Source organism: Balaenoptera ricei, chromosome 3 (assembly GCF_028023285.1).
Source record: "Balaenoptera ricei isolate mBalRic1 chromosome 3, mBalRic1.hap2, whole genome shotgun sequence".
Taxonomy (NCBI): domain Eukaryota; kingdom Metazoa; phylum Chordata; class Mammalia; order Artiodactyla; family Balaenopteridae; genus Balaenoptera; species Balaenoptera ricei.
In genome coordinates, this window is record NC_082641.1 from 30,379,825 (window position 1) to 30,399,340 (window position 19,516).

Sequence of the window (19,516 nt, forward strand, 5' to 3'; positions counted from 1 at the left end):
CGCTGCAACTAGAGGAGCCCACGTGCCTCAATGAAGACCCAGCACAACCAAAATAAATAAATAAAAATTAAAAAAAAAAATTATGTAGTAAATTATCAGTGTTCCCTTTATGTTTTACTTTATGTTTAGAAACTCCTTACCTATCCCAAGATGCAATGAATAATTATTCATTTTTGCATTTGGAAGTTTTTAACATATGTGGAATTTATTTGGATATTTTATTTGAGCTGGAGAAGTAAGTTTTTTCCAGTTGTGGTAACCATATTATTTTTTAATAATCCATGATCTCCCCCACTGATTTTGAGTGCTACCTTTATGATATGTTGTTTGTTTATATATTGTGCTGTTTGGTTTTGCTTTTTGCTATTGTGAATAGGACTTGTTTTTCCCTATTTCCAGTCAGCAATTGCTGACACATAGATAAGCTAAGGAGTTTGTTTTCCAGTCATTTTACACAGTTAGTTCTCTTACTGTGTATTTCCAGTAGTTTTTCAGATGATTCTCTTGGATTTTCCAGGTAGAAAGTCTTATATGCCAAGATGATAATTTTGTTTTTTGTCTCTAACAGTGAGTGACTCTAATTGCACCATTCTGAATTTCCAGCACAATGTGAAATGAAGTATTGACAGCAGGGATCCTTGTCTGATTCCTCATTTGATAGTGACCATCATTTTTTTTCTAGATGTCTCTACCTTAGTTGGAAGATGTCCCAGTCTTGTCCACCTAGACTTAAGGTATGTTTTTATTTAAGACAAAAAATTTTTTTAAAAATGAAAATTCATGATTGCTCACTGAATGAAGAAAGGATCTTAATATGTTGAATTGAAGGAACTAAGCGATAGACTATTCCTGTCTTCTCCATCTGGGATTGATGGCTAGATTTTGAATTTTTCCTTCTGTTACAGCGATAGTGTCATGCTGAAAAGTGACTGCTTTCCGGAATTCTTCCAGCTCAACTACCTCCAACACCTATCACTCAGTCGGTGCTATGACATAATACCTGAAACTTTACTGTAAGTACTTTTGTTTTCTAAAGCAAGCAGAGGGCAGGGACCAAAAGAGATGTCACTTGGTGGTAAAATCCATTATTAACAGCAGATGTTTAAAACTTACTTAAACATCAAATTAGTGTACCACACACTGGTTAGGAAAGACTAGCAAAATAGAAAAACCAAGGCAAAATTTTTTGCTGAAAATGTCTAGTAGAGTTGAGTGGATTGAGGTAGTTTACTAAACATTTATTTAGCTGTGAGCGAGTTTAAATATTAGAATACTGTACTAGTACTTGTGGAGAACTTACAAAAGCGGGAGAAGATAGCCTTTACTCCCAGGAAGCTCAGATTATATGACGGGGTAGGCAGACCCAGTGTGTGTGCGTGTGTGCATGCGTGCGTGTGTGTGTTTCCGAAACTTTTCAAGTCTACTAGAGTTGATTCCAAAAACTTTCATCTGAGCTTAGAGGAAAAATTCTGTAATCTTCTAGTGGCGTCTGTCCTGGATGGTCAAGGAATGAAAAAAATAAACAATTTAAATAGTAGGTATTGTAAGAGTGATGCTCTCTTTGAAAAGGGGGGAGATTGAGATCCAGAAGAGTAAAGTAACTTACCCAAAGCTGAATAGTGAGTTACTGGCTGCGCTGGGTCTGCATTCCAGGTCTCCTGGACATGTGCAAAGTAGTCTGTATCTAATCTGGTAGCTGTTACAGTGATTAATTTTGTCCCTGCTCAGCAACTTCCACAAAATCAAGGCAGTGCAAACAAAAACAGAATCGGGTCCATCTTCCTTTTAAGAAGTGCTATACCCAAGTCATCCTGGAAATAACATCATCTCTTTAGTTTTAAGAAGTTTTCCTATATTTCAAAGGGCTGGAAAATTCTTCCCTGGTTCAAATATAAGTGTATAGCAGTTTTATTAAAAACCTCAAGAAGTCAGTATCTTGGATTTGGCCTGGTGCCCTTCTTTCTCATTCCAACCAGTATGCCCTGAATTAGGCTGCTGACCTCATTTAAACTCACTATCCATATGAAGGTAATCAAGCTTCTGGTTCCTACCAAAGAAAGGTGGTGAGTTTGAACACAGAATTTATGTAGTTCTCAAATTACTGGTTTAGATCTTGTAAGTTAGTTTCAAGAATTAATGAATATAGCAGCACTATTTACAGTAGCCAAGACATGGAAGCAACTTAAATGTCCATCAACAGATGAATGGATAAAGAAGATGTGATATATATATATATATATATATATATACACACACACACACACACACATATACATACAATGGAATATTACTCAGCTGTAAAAATGAATGAAATAATGCCATTTGCGGCAACATGGACAGACCTAAAGATTATCATACTAAGTAAAGTAAATCAGACAGAAAAAGGAAAATGTCATGTGATATCATTTATATGTGGAATCTAAAAAAATGATACAAGTGAACTTATCTACAGAACAGAAATAGACTCACAGACATTGAAAACAAATTTATGGTTATCAAAGGGGAAAGGGCAGCAGGGGGGAGAGATAAATTAGGAGTTTGGGATTAACAGATACACACCACTATATATAAAATAGATAAACAACAAGGACCTATATTCAGTATCTTGTAATATAGCACAGGGAACTATATTCAGTATCTTGTAATAACCTATAATGGAAAAGAATCTGAAAAAGAATATATGTATACATATACATAACTGAGTCACTTTGCTCTACACCAACACAACATTGTAAATCAACTATACTTCAATTTTTAAAAAATAATTTTTTTATAAAAAAGGAATTAATGAATAAATCAGATACTTCACTTACATAGAGTTAACTAGTAGAATTAGGGAATCTGGTAATTACATTTTTTAATAAATAACTATAATTAATCTTGGGGCTCAGGGTCTGAGCAGGTATCTCATTTGGGAAAGCACTGCCTAAAAGGAATGCTAGTATTTAGTTTCAGGGCTCTCAGATGTTGGAGTCTCAATTCATATGCATGGAGCTCTTATTAAAATCTCCTGCCACTTGAATTTTCTAGCATCCAGAACTCCTAGGAGCCTGCAGTGTCCACCCAAAGAGGTTTCTCTGTCAACCATTCTTTCCCGTCCTTGCTATCTAGGCTTCAGCTTCATTACCTGTGCAGCGCCCTGGAGTGCAGTGATCATTCTTTTTTGGTTGCTTTTCTCAAGAGAATCTATCCACATGTCTTACTTTTGTTCTTTCTCTCCAGAGAGAAAGAAGCTAAGCAGAGAATACCCAGATGCTTTCTCTTGAGCAGAGGCTAAGGGGAGGCTGTGAGCCTTCACATATTTTTTATCCAGTGGGGTGATAATGCTTGCATAGTAATATCTGCAGGCAGTGTGAATTGATGGTTCAGAGCGTGGGCCTGAAGTCACAGACCTAGGTGTGAACCCTCACAGCTTTGTTGTAACTGATTTGTCTAAATATTGTCTCGAAATAAGGGAAACAGGGGCATCAGGAGTTTAGTGACAAGCCAGACCACCAGAATAGAGTGAGAACAGACAGAAGAAAGATGCTGTCCTTGAACTTTAAGGTAAAAGAGTATGTCTCTTAAGACATTATGTAGATAGTATACTGGTTTACCTTGTGAATCCATTAAGATGAGTTTGCTAGTACCCTATCCTTAAAAGTTTCTCCAGATAAAATGTCTTGCTCTCCAATTTCAGTCATTCTGCCGGCTGATGTCTGTGAAATGCTTAGTAAGAATTCTAGGATCCTCAACAATAATTTCCAGAAAGTCATTTGTGCTAAAGAATTTTCATTTCTTATCTCAGAAGTGGGAAAATAAAATTTGAGTGTGTTTCTTCTGTAATGATAATGCTTTAAAATACTTGGGAAACTATAGGTTTTTTGTCTGCAGGACATACCCTCATTGTATTTATTCCCTTACTCCTTAACTGGTCTGATTTCCTTATATCCAAAAGTCCTTCTAATTATTCTGTATTTCTCATTCAAGTAAGAAATCCAAGCTGGAGATAGTAAAGTGATCTGAGATTAGGAGAGACTAAATAATAACTCCTGTAGGAGAATTTGTAGTTGAGGAATTTAAGATTTTATAAGGAAGATGGGATTATGTAGATGAGGTAAGCAGTGAACCTGTGAAAGGGTTTATAAATACCTTTTGTTTTACTAACTAGAGACACTTTAAGACATCAGTGTCATTTTATACTTCTTAAGTTAGAAATCATGGCTCTTAAACTATTCATACCGATTTACTCTCCCTTCGTTGGCTTTTCAGTCTCTTACCTTGTAGTTTCAAAGAGATACTTGCATATGTGTTCTGCTGTGTTGTAGGTGATACACATACAAGAGGCTTTTTGTTGTTGTTGTTTGTTTTTTGGTTCTCCTTAAAATTTTAGAGACTTTTTGGTTTTTTGACTTGGGAATGATCATTCGTCCACCATCCCATCTTACACCGCTCACTTCTTACTCACAGGTAAACACCTGAGTGTCTTCTAAGTGTCTGGTGTAATTTCCTTCCTCACCAAGCTCTTTTGAAGTGCTGTTGCAAGAACATTTCCTCTTCTATCATCTGCCATCCCTCCTCACTCCCACCTATAGTTTCTTCTTTTAAATACTATCCACTGCAGAATGTCTTACAATTTGGCTGATCTGGAGATCGCAGAACCCGAATTCTCATGGCTATGACAAAGTTCTCGTATTCAGATTTCACATAAGAGGGATTTAAGTTTGGGGCAGGATTGCTATCATCTTCAGTGATAATAAGTATAAACACCTATGTATACTGACCTTTCTTTACACTCCTGTTTCTTTTTTTTCTTTTTTTTAAAATAAGTTTATTTATTTTATTTTTGGCTGCGTTGGGTCTTCATTGCTGTGCGTGGGTTTTCTCTAGTTGCGGCGAGTGGGGTCTACTCTTCGTTGCGGTGGCTTCTCTTGTTGCGAAGCACAAGCTCTAGGCGCTCAGGCTTCAGGAGTTGTGGCTCGTGGGCTCAGTAGTTGTGGCTTGCGGGCTGTAGAGCGCCAGGCTCAGTAGTTGTGCCGCACGGGCTTAGTTGCTCCGCAGCATGTGGGATCTTCCCGGACCAGGGCTCGAACCCGCATCCCCTGCCTTGGCAGGCGGATTCCTAACCACTGTGCCGCCAGGGAAGCCCCGTGCACTCCTGTTTCTGTTCCAGAGATTAGCTTACTTTACGAACAACAACAGTTTGTTCTCGCTGACTTTCTTTTCGGTCTGTTGTGATCTCTGGATCTTACCGGCCCCTTAGGAACACCAAGCATACTTATTTTACTTGGATAGTACTTTTATTTTCTAAATTACCCTTCCTCTTGTTTTCAGCTAATGTATATAAACACCTATGGGGTTTAAAACACTTTCTTGAATGTAGAATAAATACGCTTAGAGGGGGAGTGGGAAGAGTGGGAGAGCAGGTTTAGCAATGAAGGGCCTAAGGCCAACAGAATGGTTTGAGTTCTGTAAACATGAGGGAGGTATCAAAGATTTTTGAGCATGGGAAGGACATAGTCTGAGCTAGGCTTTACGAAGATGCCTTGGTCATTGGTATATACACTAAGCTGAAAGGAAGAAAGATTGGAGGCAAGATGACAGTTATTATCAGGAAGGTTTATTTTTTTAAGTAATTATTGGCAATATGAAAATACAACGGATGCTTCTAATTCTAGGTGATTGATGTGCTCATCGATCTGCAGTGGGATTTTGTTGAAACTCCAAACTAAATATTCCCTTTCCTGAGACTTTGTACTGTGTGTTCCAACCTGGCGCACATACAGATCAGAGAGATGAATTTCTAAGCACACAGACCTGGGTTAAAAAAAAAGAATCATTACCAAAGAGTATTTACTTTGGGAAAACAGGCTCCCTTTTTTGTGGAACAGAATTTCACTCTTGACAAGAGTTGTGTTTTACTTAATGTGAAATACCTAGGAAGAGGACTGCGATACATGTGACAGAAAAAAAAAATGGTGATATGTAGAGAAGTAAGATGTCTACTGTCTCTATCTGCACCCAACACATAACCTTAAAATATCTTCGTGAAGTCACTGTTAGGTTTCATCACGTGTAATGGACTTGTTGAGTATTAACCATTATTTAGAAGTTATCGGCTCTGCTCACATCTCCTTTTGAGAGGGCGAGCCTAGTTCAAATAAAGGTCAAGTCCGTATCCTTAAGTTGCATGTAACCTTTGGTGACTCCATCTGATGCCACAGTAAAACATTTACTTTTACCACCACTAGCTTGCTGGCTTCTCACAACACGGTGATACTTTTCAGTCTAAACCAAGAATGGAGAAAGGAAGAAAATATGGTTGGACTTTAAATAAACCTTGGAGTTTTCCAGTTATTAGAAATTCAACAAAACGCACTTGTGTGTTTCCTTACGCTGTGTTGCCCAAGCTGTGGACTGTGCTTTGTGGTTTGATTCACCTGTACAATTTTCTCAAATCACTGATTGCAAATTTTGCCTTCAGTTTGCATTTTTATAAAATATAATACAAATTGTAAAAAGTGGGTCATGTTACTCTAGGGGAACAGTTACCATAGATACTGCTACTCTGAAAGTCTCTCTCTTCCTTTCCAGTGAACTTGGAGAAATTCCCACACTAAAAACACTACAAGTCTTTGGAATCGTGCCAGACAGTACCCTTCAACTATTAAAGGAAGCCCTTCCTCATCTACAAATTAATTGTTCCCCTTTCACCACCATCGCCAGGCCAACCACTGGCAACAAAAAGAACCAGGAGATATGGGGCATCAGATGCCGACTGACACTGCAGAAGCCCAGTTGTCTATGAAGTATCTATTGCAGGATGGTGTCTCCTCTTTTCTTTGAACAGGGAAAGTAGGCAGGAAGCCCAATTGTGGAGAGCTCAGCTATTTTTATTCTTGGTTTTCTCTTGCCTTCATTCTACAAGTATATTAGAGAACCGTTGGAGAGAGAAAACTATGAAGTGTTGCTTTTGAAAAATGACTATGAAAGCTTTTATCACTGCTATATCCTTAAGAGCCTAAGCTGTATGCCTTTTGAAATTTTAGGAGAGTGAGCCTATAATTTCAAGATACCCTAAAGAGCAAAATTTGAGCCACCTCTTCCAAGTGCCCTTCTTATTAAATCTATTTAGAATCAAGCTTAAAAATCACCACCAGCAAATCATTTTCATAGCCTATATGGCAACTGAACTTTCTTCTATTTAATTTTTCAGTAATGCTTTATAAGACGTAGGTTGCAAAAAATAATAAGCTATTTGTAGTGTAAGCTGAACAGAATGAGAATCAGATTTGTGGCAGTCTGCTGAGGATAGAAAGAAAAATACACATTTCAACTTGGCCTTTAGATTTGCAATTAGGTATATGGAAACAAATAGCCCCGGGTTATTCACCTTAAAACCTAAATAAAAAAACAACCGGCCAACCAGAAGTATAGAATTGGTTAGAATTTACAGGCTCGAGAGGCAATTCTCTATGACAGGTTAACCTGGGGGATCCTCTAATGCACATTAATGAAGTCTCCTTTATGTACTGTGTTCCCAGCATTCTAAATTAGCTGAGGAAATTTAATTGTGGACTTCTGACTTTATGATCAAATTATGTTAACATAGGTTCTTTAGCTTTAAAGTGACTTGCTTTGTTTTAGAAAGGTGGTAGGAACCAGTCAGTCTCTAATTCTTAAAACGGATGGAATGCTGAACTGAGGTTACCTGTTGTTTTCCTTTATCACTGAGGTTCTTGAAGTTATTTTTGTATTATTCTGGAATCAAGTATTTTAAATTATCCTTTTTTTGTTTTAAATGGCCTCCCACAATGATTGAAACAACCCATTTTATAAGGTTACTGGACCTAGAGTTCCCTAAGAAGAACCTTGTTCCTTTCAATCAGAAATACACAGTAGAAGCACGTGTATGTTCCACGCAGTTTCAGAGCAGTTAGCACAGCTGGCACCTGCATAAAAGTTAAGGCTCAGGTGCTGAACCTTTTGATGGCATCAGTGATTTTTTTTTTTTTAATGATACATGGAAGCAAAAGGATTAAATTCTACTTTAAAAAACACAAAACACTAATTTCTTATTTAAATTGATGACCTCCCCAATATGTTCAAAATGGAACAAAAAGCCCAAACTCATCATTTCTATTAAAATTGCTTTTTCTAAATCAGATTTTTCAAATGTTAGAAACAATGGTATGAAGTGCCCTTATCTGCTCAGACCTAAGGAAGAACATTTTAAAGTAGTGTTATACAGGAAATGATTAGGTTTCAATTCCATAGTAGTTAAAAAGTGCTAAATACTACTTGAAATTATTGTTTACAGATTAGTGACAAGGGCTGGAGGTAGGATCCGGTTGGCCTCTGACTTCCGGATGCCCTCAAACATACAGTACTTCCAAACTCAAGTCCAGCCGTAAGCTACTTTGCTAACATGTCAGAGTAATCTGTATTTTTGTATGGGATTTCTACTTTTATAGACTTGTTTTAAAATAAAACACATTTTTATAAAAATGAATACTTCAGCTAAGTTGTATTCCTTTTTTCTTTCTCTTTCTTAAGTACTCTGGTTAAAATGAACATTTGGTATGGTGTGGGATTTGTCTCAGCCCTCTGAATAAGGCACTTTAAAACAAGCCCTAGGGCTTCCCTGGTGGTGCAGTGGTTAAGAATCCACCTGCCAATGCAGGGTACACAGGTTCGAGCCCTGGTCCGGGAAGATCCCACATGCCACGGAGCAACTAAGCCCGTGTGCCACAACTACTGAGCCTGTGCTCTAGAGCCCGCGAGCCACAACTACTGAGCCCACACGCCTAGAGCCCGTGCTCCGCAACAAGAGAAGCCACCGCTATGAGAAGCCTGCGCACCACAACGAAGAGTAGCCCCCGCTCACTGCAACTAGAGAAAGCCCGCACACAGCAAAGAAGACCCAACACAGCCAAAAACCTAAAAAAAACAAAACAAGTTCCGTTTTTAAAAAAAATGAAAAATTAAGCCCTAACATGGTCCCTTTTTGCCTCATCTACTTCATGTGTTGTCAAATTAAAATGTTTATAATTCTTTGACAAGGGGCTGAATACAGGCTGTTATGGTTAAAGTGCCTCTCAAAGTATTAACATGTTTATAAAACATTTGAGATTTAAGTGATAAATATGATAAGTATTATCAATAAAAGTCAGCTAGTAGCACTTTTTAAATACAGACTTGATCAGCTTATACTGTGTATTTTACTCTCATTAGGAAACTATTTGAATAGTTCACCCTATACCCAGAGATCTTCTAGGAATTAATTCCTTTTGAACTCGTCCATTCAAATGGTAGAACGGTGATTCTTCCTAATTATTACCCAGTTTTGCTTCTTTTTTGATATTATCAGTACTATGTTTCCTTTTTTTGTTTTTAATTATAAAAAAAGTCAAATGCAAAAGGTAGAGAAGATGATGAACCTCATTATCCACTTTCAAAGGTCATTAACTCATGGCCAATCTCATTTCATCCATCATCTCATCCATCTCCCCCACCCCACACGCACCAAACTTAGGCTCACAGATTATTTTGATGCAAAACCCAGAACTCTGACATCATAAATAGTTCAGTATCTACCTCTAAAAGATACCCTCCTGAATTAATTCTGAAACATTAAATACGGAGATGGTGTTGAAAGTTCCCTAGCTGTTGGAAGTGTTTTCTTACATGGGTTTGTTTTGATCAGGCTCCAAACATGGTCCATACATTGCATTTGGTTGACATTGACATTTCCTCAAGTCTCTTAATCTTAGAGTTCCCCTTCTTTATTATCCTTACAATTTATTTATTGAAGAAACCAGGTTTTTTATCCAGTGTTCCACATTCTGGATTTTGCAGATGTGATCAATCCCTGGAATAATGTTTAACAGGTTAATCTGTCCCCTATTTCCATAAACTGGTAGTTAGATCTAGCAGCAAAAAGCTCCTAACCAAGAGTGATTTTGCTACCCGAGAGACATTTGGTAACACCTGAAAACAGTTTTGGTTGTCGCAAGTAGAGAGGCGCTACTGGCGTCTAGCACTTGTATACCAAGGATGCTGCTAATCATCCTACAGTATCTAGGACAGCTCCCACAATAAAGAATGATCTGATCCAAAACCTCAAGTGTCAGTGTTGAGAGACCCTGATCTAGAGGCTTTGCCTATCAATGTTTTTTGTTTTAGCAAGGAGATACTTGATAGGTAGTATTAGTCTTCCTTCAAGAGGCACATAACACCTGGCTGTCATTCTTTTTATGATATTAACATCTGCCTATGGCCCTTGATTTTTCTCCTATACCCTAGCCGCAAGTTCCCAAGATATTATGTAAAGTCTGGCCAAATGCAAAATTTTTATTTCTGGGTAACGTGACTTATGTCCCTTCTATCATGGTGAACTCAATTACAATCCAACATTGACTAACAATGTACAATGTAGAGGACGGGGGAGGTACAGGCATGAGGAAAGGCACTAAGTAGTCCAGGAAAACTAGAAAGAAACACCTTTCCACTGGCTACCCTAACCTTGGAATAAACAAAAAGGCAACCTCCTCTCTCCCATCCCCACCTGGCCTAATGTCCCAGGAAGTCAAAAAGCTCTTTTCACCAAGAGGTTAGCTCCTTACAATACAGGTTGAAGCCCTAAAGCCTATACTAAACTTATTTTATGGATTTGTTTTCTTTAATATTTATTTTTACTTTTTAGTGAATCTAAATATCAAAATGCTGATATTTTAGTATTCCTTAAGCCAAATATCAAAACATCTACCTTGCACATTTGAGCATTAAGATCACTATATTTTAAGGTCTTCAGATGGCAGGGGCTGTGATTGATGAGAGACAGTAAGGCAGGCTTTTTCCATAGCCATACATTTTAAAATTAATAGGCACACTGGAATGTATCATATCCCAACCATTACCATGCATTTATATTGTCTTTTAAACAAAAACTGGCCATAGTCATTTACATTGGCTTTTTTAAAAATTTTATTTTTTATACAGCAGGTTCTTATTGGTTATCTATTTTATACATATTGGTGTATATTACATTGGCTTTTTTTTTTTTTTTTTTTTTTTTTTATTTTTTTTTTTTTTAAAAAAATTTATTTATTTATTTGTTTATTTATGGCTGTGTTGGGTCTTCGTTTCTGTGCGAGGGCTTTCTCCAGTTGCGGCAAGTGGGGGCCACTCTTCATCGCAGTGCACGGGCCTCTCACTATCGCAGCCTCTCTTGTTGCGGAGCACAGGCTCCAGACGTGCAGGCTCAGCAATTGTGGCTCACGGGCCCAGCCGCTCCGCGGCATGTGGGATCCTCCGGGACCAGGGCACGAACCCGTGTCCCCCGCATTGGCAGGCGGACTCTCAACCACTGCGCCACCAGGGAAGTCCCTACATTGGCTTTTAAAATGCCTTTTTACTCAAAACTATTTACTCATGTAAAGTGGATAATCCACAACCCATTTAAAAGACTAATGGAAATGCTTAAAAGATTAATATTGGGCTGGCCAAAAGGTTTGTTCGGTTTTTTCCATAAGATGGCTCTAGTAGCACTTAGTTGTCTTTAACATTATTTGAAACAATTTTGTTAGATTGTATGCGAGCTGTCATATTACCCTGCATTTAAAAAAGGACATCAAAATTGGTGAATTTTTCTGTAGCCATTTTTATATTGAAGATGGAAGAAAAAAAGCAACATTTTCGGCATATTAGGCTTTATTATTTCAAGAAAGGTAAAAACGCAACTGAAACGCAAAAAAACATTTGCATAGTGTATGGAGAAGGTGCTGTGACTGATCGAATGTGTCAAAAGTGTTTGCAAAGTTTCGTGCTGGAGATTTCTCACTGGACGATGCTCCATGGTCAGGTAGACCAGTTGAAGGTGACAGCAATCAAATCGAAGACATTAATTGAAAACAACGAATGTTATACGACGCGAGAGATAGCTGACATACTCAAAATATCCAAATCAAGTGTTGAAAATCATTTGCACCAGCTTGGTTATGTTCATCCCTTTGATGTTTGGGTTCCACATAAGTTAAGTGAAAAAAAATCTTCTAGACCCTATTTCCGTATGCAATTCTCTACAGAAATGTAATGAAAACATTCCATTTTTAAAACAAATTGTGACAGGTGATGAAAAGTGGATACTGTACAATAATATGGAACGGAAGAGATCGTGGGGGAAACGAACCAACGACCACACCGAAGGCCGGTCTTCATCCAAAGAAGGTGATGTTGTGTATATGGTGGGATTGGAAGGGAGTCCTCTATGGTGAGCTCCTTCCAGAAAACCAAATGATTAATTCCAACAAGTACTGCTCCCAGTTAGACCAACTGAAAGCAGCACTCGAAAAGCATACAGAATTCGTCAACAGAAAACGTATAATCTTCCATCAGAATAACACAAGACTGCATGTCTCTTCGATGACCAGGCAAAAACTGTTACAGCTTGGCTGGGAAGTTCTGATTCACCTGCTGTATTCACCAGACATTGCACCTTCGGATTTCCATTTATTTTGGTCTTTACAAAATTCTCTTAATGGAAAAAATTTCCATTCCTGGAAGACTGTAAAAGGCACCTGGAACAGTTCTTTGCTCAAAAAGATAAAAAGTTTTGGGAAGATAGAATTATGAAGTTGCCTGAAAATGGCAGAAGGTAGTGGAACAAAAGGATGAATACCTTGTTCAATAAAGTTCTTGGTGAAAATGAAAAATGTGTCTTTTATTTTTACTTAAAAACCGAAGGCACTTTTTGGCCAACCTAATAGAATGATTTTGTGAAGAATCATTTCATCAAGAAATGATGTTTTGGACTTCCCTGGTGGCACAGTGGTTAAGAATCCACCTGCCAATGCAGGGGACACGGGTTCAAGCCCTGGTCCGGGAAGATTCCACGTGCCGTGGAGCAACTAAGCCCGTGTGTCACAACTACTGAGCATAAGCTCTAGAGCCCGCAAGCCACAACTACTGAGCCCACGTGCCACAACTACTGAAGCCCGCACGCCTAGAGCCCATGCTCCGCAACAAGAGAAGCCACCGCAATGAGAAGCCCATGCACTGCAACTAAGACCCAATACAGCCAAAAATAAAATAAATTAAAAAAAAAAAGACATTAAAAAAAAATGATGTTTTGAAGAAAAGATCTGAGGCAGGAGGAAATAGCTATGTAACAAAGCTTAATTACCAAAGGTATTTTAAATAGATTATTTTCTTGTGAAAGCCAAGAAGAACCAGTCTAGTATGGTGACAACCTGACAAACCATTCAAGCTCTCTTCAATCGTTTAAAGAAAATAAGTGTAGGGAAGAAAAAAGTTGCAGTTGGGAGAGATACATTTAAAAAAATGGTTTGAGGGCTTCCCTGGTGGCGCGGCAGTTAAGAATCCGCCTGCCAATGCAGGGGACACAGGTTCGAGCCTTGGTCCGGGAAGATCCCACATGCCATGGAGCAGCTAAGCCCATGCGCCACAACTAATGAGCCTGCACTCTAGAGCCCACGAGCCACAACTACTGAAGCCTGTGCGCCTAGAGCCCGTGCTCCACAACGAGAAGCCACCGCAATGAGAAGCCCGTGCACTGCAACGAAGAGAGCCCCCGCTCGCCGCAACTAGAGAAAGCCCGCGCGCAGCAACAAAGACCCAACGCAGCCAAAAGTAAATAAATTTTTTTAAAAATTTAAAAAATAAAAAATAAAATAAAAAAAAAAACGGTTTGTAAAAACCTGTTTCTCAAATACTGTCCTACTTACTTCAACTATCCATACATCACCCCCCAACAAACACACACAGACTCCCTAAGAATGTTGTTTCAGCAGAGTAAAACCATTAATTATCATAATAGGCAATTTCTTCTCTAGCTATGCCAGTTTCAAGTATTCATTGGGAGAAGGTACAAATCAGAACTCATAATCCCTACTCCCAGTGAACTCACAATCTACTGGTATAAAAAGCTGTGTACTGTTCAGATAGATCTCTTCAACAGTCTTTTCAGGATCCCAAGTTTTGAAAAATTTTTTTCACTGTTGATGTTTGATTTTTTAAAACGGGAGAACAAAATTATTTATAATCCATGCCTTTGCTATCCTATAAAATATTCAAATTAACACTTAAAACATTCTTTTCTATTTTTTCCTTTTAGCTCCTCCTTGGTTAGTCAGTAATTTTCCAAAAATTTTATCATAAAATAAAGCCCATGACACTTAAAAAAAATACTCTTTATACCTTCCTTCATGTAGAAAACTTATATAAGCCTTCTTATTGACTTACAGTACACTAATCCTTCATGGTTATTTTTAATGTTAACAAGAATAAACTACATTTGAAATAAACAATTCCTCTTTCTAGTTCAGCAGTTCATGTAATATGATTTGATTTACTAGGGCCATGAATATAAATACATACAGAGCATCAAAAATATTAACTCAAAATTATCTGAAGAGTCTACATTTACCAGGAAGCACTGTGTCACATTAGCAGGGAATGAAGTCAAAGCGCACAGAATAATACATAGCAGTGGGGAAAAAACTCTTGAAATATAACATTTTGGGGAAATCTGGTTTTCAAATAATGACCCATAAGAGCTAAAGAAATGAACTAAAAAAGAAAAGATAACAATGGTTTAATTTTATTCACATGTAGTTGCCATGAAAAGGTTAACTCATTCATAAAAACATTTTTGCTATTCAAACATCCTTTGCCTCTCATCATCTCTTACAAATAAATCCCCACCACAGAGCAGAAATGTTAGAAGTTATATCACAAATGAAGCACATTAAGTATTTTTAAAACCTTTAAAATATGGCTTATGAACAATTTTACATAGCAGGTTACCTATTAATATGTTACATATTAAACAGATCTCTGGTACCATTTTGGACAATCAGATTTCCTTGATATTAAAGATGGAGTTGGCATTTTTGTCAAAAAGGTATTTTAAACCTGTTAGGGAGTTTCTATAGTGTGGAATTTCACTTCTTTCTAAAGTGGCATCTTAAGTATATCATTTTTAAACCAAACAAGAAATTAGATCCATCTCTGGGAAAACACCAATTTTTATTGTATGCATCACGTAAACTCCTTGCTATTAGTGTCTATGCAGGTACTCTTAACTAAGGAAAAAAAACCAGATTCTTGTTCTGGATATACAACAAAACTTAGATTATCTTTGTATAGTAACATTTATATAAAAATTTTGACAAGAACATGATAATTGTTGCCAGAACTAAGAGCACTCAATTTGATTATAATACATCCTAGCTTTCACAGAATTTACTTCTGAGCTCACTAGACTCAAGTTCTATACGATAGAGTCTGTTTACTTTACCAATGTATATCTAGCACCTGACACAGTACATGGCACAGAGTGGCTATTCAATAAATATTTCAGTGATTGAAGAAAAGCTTTTAACAGCAAGTGAAAAAAAAAAAATACAACTTTGAATAACTGGAATGAGAATACCAATTGTCTCATGATGCAGCAAGAGGTACTTTCTGTGCTAATTCTAGGATTACTTATAAGTAGATCAGGAGTTAGGTAAAGAAACTGTCTTAACGGGAAAAAAAGAAAAGCCATAACATTTTATCCTCCAAAGCTAATGTGTAAAACTTGGAATATGAGCTAGGTGAAAACTACCATGATAATAAGTAAGGCAATTCCAAAACTAAAGTGTTTTGCATATTTATTAAATAATCCATTTTCTTTCTGACAATACTCCTACACTAGATGAAAATATTTTTTAAACGGTTTTACCAAACTCCTAATAGAATATGTCTAATTAGTTCATCCTTTTACTCTTTGAATCCATGTTAGATAGTTGTCAATAAGGAAGAACTTTATTAGACACTCAAATCATTAAAAAAAAAATTACCTAAGACCTAAAATAGTTATTGGATAATTAATACATTTGAAACGGTGTCATGATTTTGTCCAGATATATTTCACCCAGCACTGTCAAAATTAACCTGACAGTCAATTAAATGAAAACATCTATAAATAATTTCAAAAATGATTGTTTGAATTTTTTAAATCAATAGTCATAACAGTATCATTGTGTTCTGAAATTAGAAAATTCTTAGCATATAAAAAACATTTACCTACTTCAATTAGGTCAATGTCAGGATTTATCAAAATTCTCCATCATCAAATCTTTTAAAAAATCTTGACTTTTAGGTACTATAAAAAAACACTAATCAAATGAGATGTGTTTGGTCTGACCAATTCCACAAAGTTAGGAGGAAAAGGAAGGAAAAAAAGCTTGTACAGTTAAATTCCAAATCCTAAACATTTAATCTTTTATTGGAGCCTACCTCTCTAAATTTAAAGATATCAGCACTCCTGGAAACCAACTGTAAGCACTACAGAAATTTCACTGGTATGAATTCTAATCAATTTAGTCCATCCATTTTCTTACACAGTGAGTATCTTTTCCATCAGAATCCAACAGAAGAATAACACACATCTCTTTCTTGATCACCTTTGAGCCCAAGGCCAACCAGTCTCAACAATAACCAAAAAAATGTAGCCTTATGACTGGCAGTCTGTTTCCACAATAAAACTATTTTTTCCAGTAATCAAAATTGTCATCTGAGGAAATCCTTCACTGTTCTAGAAGAACAGTTCGAAGCTCATCTTCTTTATTGATCAACATTGAAGCAATTGCTCCATCATTAAACTCAAAGGAAGTTCCTCCATCTACAACCATGCAGGCATCCCAACAACGAGAACGAACGCAAACCCTAAGCAGAAAGAAACATCTCATTAAATATTAACACTTTTCTTAATCCTAAATTACAGTTTCTTTAAAACACTTCATTTTCATCTAAATTGGCAGATAGATCATTTGGCCTTGATTTTAAACATCAAGTTGCTCTTTGGTATGAGAGAATTAGTGACTATGTGAATATGTGGGTACATTATCAAAAAAATCTCAAAACTTAAATGTTCAGGAGAGCTCCATTCACCCAAACATTTATCTGTGAACAAGTTCAGATGGAATTCATAGGCTTTTGAATGTTGAGTTATTACAAGTATTTTAAGTAGTGAGCAAGAAGGTAACTATTTTCATGTAGAATTTTTATTTACGTACAACATACGGAAAAGGCACAAGTTATTAGGGTACAGCTCAATGAACACACTTGCGTAATCAACACCCAAATTAGGAACTGTTACCCAGCTCCCCAGAAGCTCCCTCACTGCTCTTACTCCCATCTCCCAGTCTCTAACCACAGCACCCCCTTCCCAAGCATATCCACTATCCTAATTTCAATCACCATAGTAGTAATAGTTTTGTCTATTCTTGAACTTTATATAAATGGAAGAACACAATAGGTATGCCTGTGTCTGGCTTCTTTTGCTCAATAGCATGTTTGTGAAATCATCCATGTTATTACCTGTAGCAGCCGTGTGTTCATTTTCATTGCTGTCTGAAAACACTTGCATTGTACAAAAATACCCAAATTTAAGTATCTCTTCTACTATTCATGGACATTTGGGTTTTTACCTATTGGGAATAGTGCTACTATGAATATTCTTCAGCATGTCTTTTGGTGCACACATTTCTTGTCAGTGTATACATTTCTGCTGGATATATATCTTGGAGCAGAGTTACTGGGTCACTGCATGCGCTATATTCAGCTTTGGTAGGTAACTGCCAAACAAGTTTCCAAACTATTCCTAATGGTAGTACATAAAAGTTCCACTTGCTTCACCTTATCAATACTGGTATTTTAGCTATTCTGGTGTGTGTGGTATCATATTATGTAGTTTTAATTTGTATTTCTCAGATGAATAATAAGGTCAAGGATATTTTTCCATATACTTATCAGCCATTTGGATATTCTCTTTTGTGAAATGCCTGTCCATGACTTTCAGCCATTTTTCTACTGGGGTGCCTGTCTTTTTCTTATTGACTTGTAGGAATTTTTAAAATATATTCTGGATATGAGTCCATTGCTAGACTATCTCACTCTGTGGCTTGCCTTTTTATTTTCTTAATGGTGTCTTGATTAACAAAAGTTCTTAACTCTAATGTAGTTCAATTTATCAATCTTGTTGCTAAGAAATATTTTCCAACCACCAAAGTCATAAAGCTATTCTCCTACTTATATGAGCAAACATTTAAATGAATCTTTATAGTTTCACCCAAACTGCGTATAGATTCGTTGATTAATCAAAATTAACTCTCAAATGATAAAGTGATTTTTAAGTATGACGAGTTTCCTTTTTTGTGTCTTTCCTGGAAAAATTCAGTTGTGTATTTTCAAAAGACTATATGCACACTATAAGCAGCGATTTGTAATTAAACTGCTCTTTGCTTGCCATGATATAGATGACAGATTTTCAGAATTACAGTAGGTTTTCTTGTTAGTTTGGAAAATTGGGCAACCTTTACAAAATAAGAAATTACAAACATTTCTGTATATCCTCTTCCCCTCAAAAAAGAATCCAAGGCAAATTTAATAAATGTGGGGATGGGGGGGATTCACTTTTAGGGAAAAGCTGAAAGCAATGAATCCTACTCTAAAGTTATATTGCTGTACAGGTTAGACTTTGTAATGAATGCATGTCCTGCTTTTATGCCACAGCATATGAAAAAAAATGTTGCTTTCCAGTCAGTTTCTTTTGAAGTGATTATTTGATCTTACTGTGTCTTACTAGAGTAAACAAACAAACAAGCCCACATCACCCAATTAAATACTATGCTCTCCTTTCTATTAACTTAAATTTTAGTTTCTCTAAAATGGAACCCTAAGTTTTAGACAAAATATTACTGTAGCCAGGTTAGCATGACACCTCTTTAGTTCTGCAGGTTCTACTTTCCCTGCTAGATTAAGTTTGAAGGAGTGAATTTAATGAAATTGAACACTTTTAAAGCCAACTGTGCTTTATAATTACAAGGGAGGAAAACAGCCACAAGACAACTCTGGAAGCTTACTTTGAGGTGAAACAACGCTGACGACTGCTTGAAAAAACTCTGTTTGCTATTGGTTCTCGAATACTGAAAAGTATTTTTGGTTCTTCTGGACTGTAGAGCAGCGATTCATTATATTCATTTGTTACTATAAAGGAAAAAAAACAAATATTAGCACATTCGATGGAAAGACAGTCACTTCTGAGAAGTGCAAAATGAAAATGGATGCCATCCCCAATTTACAAGCACAGTTCTATTCCAAAGGTCTGGTGGGCAGCAAGTTTCTTGGAACTCACAACACGTTCCATTAAAAAAAAAACCAACAAAACAACGCTTATAAATGAGGACTGTGTTCCAAGACCCGCCCCAGACGCCTGCATGACCCATAATATAGCGGAAATCAGTGCATTGGGCGGGCTTGGGGGGACCTGTAAAGCTAGTAATCAAACAAAAAAAAGAGAAACTAGTTTGAGGCACTCGAAAATGCACCTTAAGTTGCCATAATCTCTTGCTAATAAGTTCCTTTCCAAAATACCACGCCAAAGAGTTCATAAGTATAAGTTAATAGTTTTGATATAAAATTCAGTCTCAAACAATGGCAGGCAATATGCTTTCTCTAATGAAACTGCTAT

At 36.8% G+C, this 19,516-nt stretch overlaps 2 protein-coding genes across 5 annotated transcripts in view; one reads left to right on the top strand and one right to left on the bottom strand.

Moving 5' to 3' along the window:
• The window catches only part of SKP2 (S-phase kinase associated protein 2), a 58,612-nt gene that overhangs the window by 24,490 nt on the left and 14,606 nt on the right, over positions 1-19,516 (top strand). For 2 of the 3 annotated variants that reach the window (XM_059916234.1, XM_059916235.1), the window contains exons 8-10: positions 683-734; positions 906-1,013; positions 6,574-8,465. In XM_059916234.1, coding sequence (XP_059772217.1) covers positions 683-734; positions 906-1,013; positions 6,574-6,787 — 374 coding nt within the window. In that variant the 3' untranslated portion in view covers positions 6,788-8,465. Of the gene's footprint in view, positions 1-682; positions 735-905; positions 1,014-6,573; positions 8,466-19,516 lie in introns of those variants that run through there. The other variant, XM_059916236.1, reaches the window with a different exon arrangement.
• The window catches only part of NADK2 (NAD kinase 2, mitochondrial), a 45,692-nt gene continuing 40,753 nt past the window's right edge, over positions 14,578-19,516 (bottom strand). For both annotated transcript variants that reach the window (XM_059916233.1, XM_059916232.1), the window contains 2 exons: positions 18,909-19,032; positions 14,578-16,710 (listed from right to left, as the gene is read on the bottom strand). In XM_059916233.1, coding sequence (XP_059772216.1) covers positions 16,572-16,710; positions 18,909-19,032 — 263 coding nt within the window. In that variant the 3' untranslated portion in view covers positions 14,578-16,571. The remainder of the gene's footprint in view (positions 16,711-18,908; positions 19,033-19,516) is intronic.